The sequence below is a fragment of the Pyrus communis genome, chromosome 15 (genome assembly GCF_963583255.1).
Source record: "Pyrus communis chromosome 15, drPyrComm1.1, whole genome shotgun sequence".
NCBI classification, from domain to species: domain Eukaryota; kingdom Viridiplantae; phylum Streptophyta; class Magnoliopsida; order Rosales; family Rosaceae; genus Pyrus; species Pyrus communis.
The window spans coordinates 13,018,109-13,028,992 of record NC_084817.1 but is presented as its reverse complement, the minus strand read 5'-3'; the positions used below and the strand labels follow the sequence as shown (position 1 = coordinate 13,028,992).

General features: G+C 36.5%; 1 protein-coding gene and 1 non-coding gene across 2 annotated transcripts; one reads left to right on the top strand and one right to left on the bottom strand.

Annotated features, from left to right (window-relative positions):
* The first annotated feature begins 1,002 nt into the window (after positions 1–1,002).
* Positions 1,003–3,334, top strand: LOC137717084 (amino acid permease 3-like). The gene is made up of 6 exons (XM_068456394.1): positions 1,003–1,126; positions 1,229–1,456; positions 1,601–1,694; positions 1,929–2,143; positions 2,454–2,593; positions 2,681–3,334. The coding sequence occupies exons 1-6, from the start codon at positions 1,003–1,005 to the stop codon at positions 3,332–3,334; spliced, it is 1,455 nt and encodes a 484-aa protein (XP_068312495.1).
* Positions 3,335–9,606: 6,272 nt separating this feature from the next.
* On the bottom strand, positions 9,607–9,717 carry LOC137718899 (small nucleolar RNA R71). The gene has a single exon (XR_011065979.1). It is a non-coding gene; the product is annotated as a small nucleolar RNA R71 (small nucleolar RNA).
* Between the last annotated feature and the right edge of the window lie 1,167 nt (positions 9,718–10,884).

Below are 10,884 nucleotides of genomic sequence, written 5' to 3'. Positions count from 1 at the left end.
GTTAACTTTTGTATATATTCTTGTAATCTCGGAATTCTCAGTTTAATGTAATTTCATGTAAATTAATTATTTCCTTATTGTTATGATTGTATCATCTTATAAATTCCTCTTTGACAGATGAATAGAGATACAATACTTTCCAAAGAGCATTCTCTTTTGCATCCTTCGGTTTTAAAGCAATGGTGTTGGATTAATGAACTTCCGTTGATCATTGCTACATAGTTTTGACATTCTACTGAACGCGTTCTGCAATCTGATGAAGTTATTTAGTGTTGTATGATTGTACAGACTACTGTTCGATTACTAGTAGCGTACTAGTATAGCGTATGTAAATATGCATCTGCAATTGCAATTAATCTAACCTAAACACGAATATTATTTTGTAAGTCCTTTGGGCCTGAAGGCAGTAAAAAAAAAAGGTACCAAATGCGCTTGATTGTCAATATATTATTTTAATGGCGATAATTTATTAAGCTTATATATATAATAGCTTGTGTTAATTAGTAGTGGAACACACACTCAGTCAACCATTTGACCTATTTACAAGGATAAGGCGATTTAGGAGGTAAGCACTATCCCGACATCAATGGATAATATGATGTAATTCAGAAACACCGTATGTATATCTGTGTGTATATTCATGAAGTTAAACTAGATAAATAGATATAAGTCGAGATAAATAGACGTGGCAGTACAACAGACATGCCAAATTTTTTTGCATGTAAGGGATAATGTAGTCAATAAACAGCATATCTTTTTTAGGCGAATAAATAGTGCATTGGTTAGTATTTATCAACTTAATAAATTATTAAACAATTTGTGTTTATGTCAGTAATACTAATACCATTTAGATGCATTAAAGAAGAAGATCCATCTGTTTCTCTCCCCTCATTTTTCATAGATTGTATTGAACAAACTTTGGGATTATTTGTTAGAACAGAAGAACACTAAAGAATTGTTTGGAACTGAGTGAGAGTTGCAGCATAATTGCATTTTAATTTTATGGGTGAAAACATTGCCACAAGGAACCAGCTGCAGCTTCACCACAGCCCAGCTTTTGATGTCTCACTCGATGTGCAAGGAGGCTCCAAAATCGTCGATGAAGATGGCCACCCCAAAAGAACCGGTAAGTTATACTTCTCTTCTTGAGAATGCTAAGTAAAATGCATACACTTTGACTTGCATGTTCATTTGTTATTCTTTTTTTTTGTGTTGTTTGTGGTACAAGGAACTCTCTGGACGGCAAGTTCACACATAATTACTGCTGTGATTGGGTCTGGAGTTCTGTCCTTGACTTGGGCCATAGCTCAGCTTGGATGGATTGCTGGTCCTGTTGTGATGGTCATGTTCTCCTTCATCACGTACTACGCTTCAACTCTTCTTGTTTCCTGCTATCGTGATCCCGTCACTGGAAAGAGAAGCCGCACTTACTCGGATGCTGTTCGATCCCACCTTGGTGAATTTTGCCTAATACTTTTTATTTTTTTTTGACATAAGAAATAAGGATATTTTTTGTTTTTTTTTTTTTTTTTTTTTCCAAAGGTATATAACCCAAATTTTTTTTTTTTTTTTTTTTTTTGTGTTAATTTGAATTTCTCAGGTAAAGTTCAGGTCAAAATGTGTGGATTTATTCAGCAATTGAACCTTTTTGGAACTACTATTGGCTATACTGTAACAGCAGCTATAAGCATGGTGTAAGTCTTGAGTGTTTAGACTCAATTAAGAAATTGGTGATGTTTGATCACATTTTTTTTTTAATTTTATTATTATTATTAGGGAGAGAGGAAGGATTTGAAATTGTCACATTAATTTAGGAGAGAGAGTTTTGAACCTCGGTTGCATGTGTAAAAATTCAACACCCTATCCACTAAGATATTGGATCGCATGCAAATATTTGATTACATTATATTTTTTGTCTTGATTAACAGGGCAATAAAAAGGTCTACTTGCTTCCACAATAGTGGTGGAAAAGATCCATGCCTTACCAGCAGCAATCCCTATATGCTGGCTTTTGGAATCTCAGAAATTATATTGTCTCAAATTCCGAACTTTGATAAGTTGTCTTGGCTCTCCGTTGTTGCTGCATTCATGTCCTTCACTTACTCAGGAATTGGACTAGCCCTTGGAATTGCCAAAGTTGCTGGTACACATATCTATTACTGCTATATTGAATGGAGAAATGCTTTCTCCGGTGACCAAGAATGCATGGTCACTCACTATTATATTTGATATCAATAATGGAGATTAATACATTAATTAAAGTCACATTTATTTATTCTGCACGCCTGATCTCAAATTCAAAGGTAGGTTACCATAAATTCTAGATCACCAAATGATTAAGAGAACAAGAATCAAATGTCAAATGATGCATTAAAATTTGAATTTGGTTTTCAAGATTAAAATGGTTCTGGTAAACTAATTTAGTTCTATCTTTTTTTGTGTGGATATACCAGAAAATGGAAAAATCAAGGGAAGCATGTCCGGAATGAGCATTGGGGTTGTGACTCCAGCCCAAAAGATGTGGAGGACCTTCCAAGCACTTGGTGACATAGCTTTTGCCTTCTCTTACTCAATCATCCTCATTGAAATTCAGGTTTATATCTTCTTCAAGTTAAAATTAACAATGTTTATACTTTTCGCAACAATTTTATGTACTTAATCAACCATATAAATGTAACAGGACACAGTTAAATCCCCACCATCTGAAACCAAAACAATGAAGAAGGCCACTCAACTTAGTTTGGCAGTGACGTCCATTTTCTACATTCTATGCGGCTGCATGGGCTACGCTGCTTTTGGAGACTTAGCTCCGGGAAACCTCCTTACTGACAAAGGCTTATCCAGACCATTTTGGCTCATCGACATAGCCAACGCCGCCATTGTGATCCACCTTGTTGGTGCATACCAAGTTTTCGCCCAACCCATTTTCGCATTGGTCGAAAAAACAGCAGCAAAAATTTTTCCAGCCAGCCAGTTCATCACAAAAGACATCAAAATAACAATCCCGCATTTAGGTTCCTACAACCTTAACCTCTTCAGTTTGGTTTGGAGAACATTATTTGTGATTCTAACCACTGTGATCTCCATGATCCTCCCATTCTTCAACAATGTGGTTGGATTTCTCGGGGCTTTGGGGTATTGGCCACTCACAGTTTATTTCCCCGTGGAGATGTACATTGCTCAAAAGAAGATACAAAAGTGGAGCATGAGATGGATTTGCCTCGAAATCCTCAGTTTTTGTGTCCTTGTAATCGCCCTATGTGCTGCAGGTGGTTCAGTTACTGGTGTGGTTCATGATCTCAAGGTCTACAAGCCCTTCAAAACCAGCAGTTAATTTAGGATCAGCAAATTTTAATTTACTCGTACTGTCACCGTCAAGTATTTTCCAATTCAAAAGACAGCTTGTAGAACCCTAATTTATTGGTGCAACATTTCTAGGTCCAGCTGAATTCAGTGTCATCAATCATGTTGCCTTCTTGTACATGTCCTTAAAACATAAGCAGCTAATGCGTAACGGTGTGATTTCTTATGCTTCTATTTTGTAATGTGTGTTGTTAAGAAGCAAAGGTACGTTGCATCTTTCAGTTTTAAAGAAAAATGTATCATTTGCGGAACGGCCATTTATCATAGCTACAAAGTTTTTGCATTCTACCAGAAGTTTTTTGCATTCAAATGAAGTTGTTTTTGTGTTACGTGATTGTACAGTTGATTTCTAGATCACTCGCCTGTAAACTGTTTTGATACCTATGGTGGCACAGTTCAGCTATCTTCAATCTTGACGAAATTGTAGACCTGGCAATTTCTTACACCATCCGTTAACACGACACGAAAATAACAGGTTTCGGGTCAACACGATAACTAATTGGATCATTATCAGGTCACACGATAAGAACCCGTTAATAAAAGATCTTTAACAGGTTTACACGAAGTGACACGTGAGTAATCTGTTTCAACACGATAAGAAAAATGTTATTTTGATGATTTTAATTTTTTAAACTACTATAAAAACTTACTATAGAATGCAATAGATAGAGTGGATATGTATATATTGTTTATTAATTATTATTGTATTATTATTCTATATAAATTTTTTAAATTTAAGTGTTATTTATTTATTTATTTTTATAGTATACTATAGGAAAAGGCAAAGAGTGGGAATAAGAAATTATAAAACACATTAAAAATAAAAATATCAAGTAATATAAAAATACCAAACGCATTAAAATGTTATTATAATTAATTTACAATTGCGAAAAATGTGAAAAAAATATGCAAATACTCGTAATTGCATCCTCTACGCTTTGAGGATGGATATATTCTCATTTGAATTTTTAAAACCATACAAACCTTCATGAATAGTATTTTTAAGAGAGTTCAAAATTGTAACATCCCACATCGCCTAGGGGAGTAGATCCTATAAGTCTTATATGTATATTCCCATCTCTACCTAGCATGAGGCCTTTTGGGAGTTCACTAACTTTGGGTTCCATCGGAACTTCAAAGTTAAGCGAGTTCACGTGAGAGCAATCCCATGATGGGTGACCCATTGGGAAGTTCTCGTGTGAGTTCCCAAAAATAAAACCGTGGTAGGGGCCCAAAACGGACAATATTGTGCTACGGTGAAGTCAAGCCCGGGATGTGGTGGGGGCCCAAGCCGGGATGTGACAATTTGGTATCAGAGCCAATCCCTGGCCGGAAGTGTGCCGACGAGGACGTCAGGCGCCTAAGGGGGGTGGATTGTAACATCCCACATCGCCCAGGAGAGTGGATCCTATAAGCCTTATATGTATGTTCTCATCTCTACCTAGCATGAGGCCTTTTGGGAGCTCAATGGTTTCCGGTTCCATCGGAACTCCGAAGTTAAGCGAGTTTGCGCGAGAGTAATCCCATGATGGGTGACCCATTAGGAAGTTCTTGTGTGAGTTCCCAGAAACAAAACCGTGAGGGTGTGGTAGGGGCCTAAAGCGGACAATATTGTGCTACGGTGGAGTCGAGCTCGGGATGTGGTAGGGTCCTGGGCCAGGATGTGACAAAAATAAATAAAATTCATAATCATTAATGTATAAGTCCGAAAAATAGGAAAGCATATATAAACGCTCGTGATTGCATCCTCTACGCTTAGGCGATAGTTACATGGTCATTTATATTTTTAAAACCCTCCAAATATCATGAATAGTTTTTTTTTTTTTTTTTTTATTTATTTGAGTGCAAAATTAATAATAATTATTGTAGAAGTGTGAAAATGTAAAAAAAACAAAAAAAAAAAATATATATATATATATACAATCACTCGTAATGACAAGCTTTACAACTTTCGTGAAGGAGTCAAAAAAAACAAAAAAAAAAGTATACAATCACTCATAATGACAAGCTTTACAACTTTCGTGAAGGAGTCAACTCCCAAATCTAAACCTTAGATTTAAATTTAACTATCCATTATCGTTTACACTTTATTCTACTCACTGAATTTCATTTTTTAGATTTTCTTTTTTGAAAAGTGATCTTTTAGCGGAGGTAGAAAAATGAATGGTTCGGATTGTTGATATGATATTTCGATATTTACGGTTAACTAAAACATGAGTTGATGTTATATAGTTTCTAGAGACTTTATAAACTTCAAACTATATTTTCACTAATGGTAAAACTTTGAACATAATATCAACAATTTGAACTGTTCATCTTCCTGCATCCTCTAAGAGATCGTGTTTTCAAACAAGAAAATTCGAAAAAAAAAAAAAAAATTTGGTGAGAAGAATGGAGCATAAATATAAACGACAATCAATGGTTAAATATAGATCTTTAGTTTATGGATTATGGAAAACCTTTAGGGAAAACATCATCAATATAACTCTTGAAGATAATATATCAAGCTAAAGTTCCAATACCATTTCCCTTGGTGATTGATGAAAATTGAAGGGTTTTATTGTAAAAAAACGTGCAATGTTCCTCAACCTTGAAACGCAACTCTCTTCATTTTGCATATCTTTGAATATTTGTATTTTGTAGTATGCACTAATGGTTTTTCATTAGGCTCTAATTTTGGGGAATGTAAACTTGAAAGACAAATGTTTATTTTATTTTATTTTATTTTATGTTTTGAAGTGATATTTATGCGACAATGTGGTATGTATATACTAATTTAGTATTATAATTTACATTTTTTTGGGTCAAATTATGTTTTTCACTTTCATTATTTATTGATTTAAATATATTTTTTCTTAACGGGTAACGGGTTGGGTCATATTACTTGATAATATTAATGGGTCGATTTCGGGTCAGGTCATATTACCTGTTTATTTTAATGGGTCGTACACGACACGATCCGTTAAGTTATCGGTTATGACACAAAAATGACACGAATGTGAGAAACACGACATGAATGCCAGGTTTACGAAATTGTACCTACAAAACAAATAAACACCTTTAATCAAACCACACGCGCCCATTAGGAGATGTAGGCGGGCCTCAGGATGGGTCGACGAATGGATCTCCAATGCTTAAATCAGTTTCTCTTTAAAGAGAGAGCAAGTTTAAGGCTTAAGTGCGTAGCAAAAGCTTACCAAAAATTGGTATATATGTGGTATTTATGGAGCTAGGGCCGACCACATGTGTAGGGTTTTGCATTGACATCGGGGGATTATATTGGAAGTATCATTAATTGGATATGATTGTGATTCCTTACCTGTTTGAGTTGATCTTGAATTAGGAGAGTATTAAAGATAGAACTCAGTAATTAATCCTATCTTTAATGCCCTTGACTTTTCTCCTTACCATGGGCAAGGGAGCTTGATGATGTTGTAATCGGCTGCTCAGGCCTTCAAGGATGTTGGACTACACATGGAAAATCTTGTGGACTTCGTCAAATTAGTAAAGGCAATCTTGTCTTCTTTGTGAAAAAAAAACCCATAAGTTAGCTTCAATGTTTTCCGAATTATTTTTTTTCTCCACAAATGCCCCAACACCCATTGGGTTGCTCGCAGAAAAAGGCAAAAGGTGTGGAAATCCCAAGTTGAGTGGATGAGCCAAAAGTTGTTTCCTGATTGGCTTCAGATTCTGATCTTTGACTTGAATTTAAAGTCTTTAAGGAAAGGGAAACCAACTGCATCTAGAACTTATTTAAGTGTACCTTAAGTGAAGGATTAAATTAATTCAAAGAACAATTGTTCTCCTCAGAAGAAAGAGAGAAAACAAAAGGAAATTGTAGCCCTCCCTTAGTTTTCTTCTTTACTTGCCATCGTAAATAGTTGATTGTTGTCATCTTCTTCTCCATTTTACACCAAAGATAAGAAATCTAGAGACACGGGCTGTGATAGGAGCATATTTAGGCGACTTACTTAGCTTGTTTTCGTGCATCTATGTTGTTAATTCATAGTTGTTTTAGTAGTTTAAGCCATTTTCGTGTGTTTTTAGGTTCATATGGCTAAGGAAGCAAAAAGATGCATTTTGGAGCATTTTGGAGCAAAATTGGGCTTGGAATGGATAACATATGCTTGGAGCCAAAGTGTTGGACGAATTTGAAAGCCTTGTATGCACTTTGGACATAAAACAAAGGGCCTAGCCCAATCAAACAATCCTTTGAGCCATGCAAAACCTCTAGCCCAATCAACAACCCTTAGCCACATGCATTCACACACACATGCACTTACTCTTTCATCATTGCACCACCAATTCAACACATGCATTTCCACCTTCCTACTTCATCATTTCAACCACATATTCACCCACATGCACTCTAATCATTCAACACATGCATTCACACACCAACAACCTAGCTCTTTTTCCATCATTATTTCATCCACATGCACTCTCAATCATAACAACCACATTCACTCTTAAACAATCACCCACTTATTCTCCCATTCCCCCTATAAAAACCCATGCATTCATACACAAAAAAAGACATCTCATTTTCATACACAAGATACCATAAACACATCCAATCTTTCCCTTTGCCGCAAATCCCCTTCCATTTCTACACAATCTCTTCTCGGCTTCATTCCATTCCATACACTCTCCCATTCGCAGAAACCATTCAACCTTAGCCGCTCCACCTTCATTTACAACACACTTGGAGCACCAACACCGAAGGCAACTCTTAAGGGATTTCGACATCAGTTTTGCTTCAAGGGTTCTTTCTTCTTAATCCTATGTTCACTCATGTTATATATTTTTATGTCAAACCTTTTGTAGACATGAAGTGTAACTAATCTCTCTCTAGGGATTCGATGTAGCCTTGCAAGATTGCCATGTAGTTAATTCAGAATTCTCATTTAATCTATCTATTTCTTGTTTCATTCTCCGATTTAATTGTGACTTAGTGTGTTGATTTTAATGCTTGATCATCATTTGAATTAACCACAGGTTGTTTAGCCAAGATTAAAGCACACATCTTGCATAATCTTGGTGGATATGTGAATGAATGAAGGGAATGTTTTGCAAACATCCTGCCGAGTGTTCCCTTTGGTTTTGTGAAAAGTTTCTTGTGCACTACATATTCTTGATTAGGAACCAAAGTTGCACATCACAATTAGGCTCATGATTAGAGACATTTGATCAAATCCACACATCATATGGTTGATCATATCTAAGTGAAACAAACTCAAGAAATAGGTAGATGGATGAGTATAATCTGATTCAACAAGCATGGCCTTGGGTTAGCAATGGTAAAATCGAATCCCTAGCTTCATCTCCATTGGTACTATCTCATTTTTTTAGCTGTTGATTCATTCATTTTGTGTTTACTTCATTTCCTTATGCTTTCAAGTTACAACAACAAATCTGCCTACATTGATTAGTTTTATTTCTCTAGTAAAGAGTTCTTGCAAAACAAGTGATTATATAGGTCCAATTAGTCCCTGTGGATTCGACACCCTTACTTGTGCCATTATACTAAACCTATTTTAGCACTAGGAAGGAAAACATCAATCAAAATGGCGCCGTTGCCGGGGACTGATTTCAGTCCCTTATAATTGCTTGTTTTGATATTAAACCTTGTTCTTTTCATTTTAAGTAGATTTCTGATTTTTATTCAAAACTTGTTTTATCTTGTTTCAGGTAGTATATGTCAAATAGACTTGCTGAATTAGGCCAAAGAATTGAACGGTTAAAAGGCAACACTTTGGAAAGCTTTGTGCCAACAAGTTCCTCCATTGTCCGTGAAGAAGAGGAAGGGAAATCGTCTAGTCCAACAAGTGAAGGATCAGAGCACTTTAATTGGGAAAGAGAAGAAGAGATGGCGGGCGACCAAGATGATCTTCGAGCTTTGGAGGATTTTGCTCAACCAATCATACCAAATTCACCTTCATGCATCTTGCTGCCCACAGAAGCTAGAAACTATGATCTTAAATCTTCACATTTCCATATGTTTCCTTCTTTTTATGGCTTACCTAATGAAGATCCTTTAGCTCATATTAAAGAATTTTACAATGTTGTGAGTGGTTTACCTTTACAAGGAGTAAGTGAAGCAAATCTGAGGATGAGAGTGTTCCCTTACACCTTGAAAGATAGGGCCAAGGGTTGGTTAATGACTCTAGTACCTGGTTCACTCACCACATGGGATGCCGTGGCTAAGAAGTTTTTGGAAAAGTTCTTTTCCACTCAAAAGACAGCCACATTAAGGGGACAAATCTTCAACTTCAAACAAGATGATGGAGAACCTTTCAATGAGTGTTGGGAGCGCTTTAAAGGCCTTTTGTTGCAATGTCCACACCATGGGTTACCTCTTCACTTACAAATGCAAATTTTCTATGATGGACTAACCCAAACATGTCAATCAACTGTGGATAATGCAGCAGGTGGAGCGTTGAAGAAAAAGAATGCTCAAGAGTCATATAACATTTATGAGATGTTGGGATCTAATGCTCAACACAAAGATGTAAGGGGTAAGAGAGTTGGAGTATATGAAACAAGCTCTAATCATGATCTTTCTTTGCAGGTAGCTAACCTAGAAAAGAAGCTTGAATCCGTGCTCAACATGGTGCCAAAAGCAAGTGAAGTGTGTGCCATTTGCAACATACCAAGCCACCTTACTCATCAATGTCCATCTAGGGAGGCTTACCCCGAGTATGTCCAAGAGCAAGTGAACCTCATGAATTCTTACAATCAAAGGCCAAGGAATGATGTGTATTCCAATACATATAACCCAAGTTGGAGAGATCATCCCAATCTTTCGTGGAAGAACAACAATCAATTCCAAAACTTCCAACCAAAACCTACTCTTGAGGATACGGTTAAATTGTTAGCCCAAAATACCTTGCAATTCCAACAAACCACCAATAGCACTCTCCAACAACATTCGGCGGCTCTAACCAAAATGGAGACACAATTGGGGCAGATTGCAGATGCCTTGAGCCAAAGAGAGGTTGGAAAGTTTCCAAGCCAACCCGTGATACTCCAAAGGAACCAAGAGCAAGCCAAAGCAATCACTACACTTAAAAGTGGTAAGGTTATCAATAATAGAGTTGGCAATGAAGTTACTAATGAATCTGATCATGTGAATGCAGGGGTTACTCAAGGAGAAAATGAGAAACCAAATGAGGAACCAAGCCATGCTACTCCCTCGTTTGAAGCACCAAATCTTCACAAGGCCGAGAAACCTTACACTCCACCAATACCATTCCCTGGAAGACTTGCCAAGAGCAAGCAGGATAAGTCATTTAAGGAGATTTTTGATATTCTAAGTAAGGTAAATGTTAACTTACCTTTGCTTGATGTCATTAGGAACATGCCAGCTTATGGGAAGTTCTTCAAAGAGTTAAACAACTACAAAAGGAAGTATGGACCACATGAGAAGGTAGTGGTGTCCGAGAATGTAAGTGCCGTGTTGCAAAGAAAACTTCCACCAAAGCTCAAGGATCCAGGAAGTTTTTCTATCAACATCACCAT

What these genes read in the sequence shown, in the direction of transcription:
- LOC137717084 (XM_068456394.1), top strand. Translation starts at nt 1,003, where the DNA reads ATGGGTGAAAACATTGCCACAAGGAACCAGCTGCAGCTTCACCACAGC. An exon ending in TGGCCACCCCAAAAGAACCG is followed by an intron (nt 1,127 to 1,228) that starts GTAAGTTATACT and finishes TTGTGGTACAAG; the next exon opens with GAACTCTCTGGACGGCAAGT. An exon ending in TGGAATTGCCAAAGTTGCTG is followed by an intron (nt 2,144 to 2,453) that starts GTACACATATCT and finishes TGGATATACCAG; the next exon opens with AAAATGGAAAAATCAAGGGA.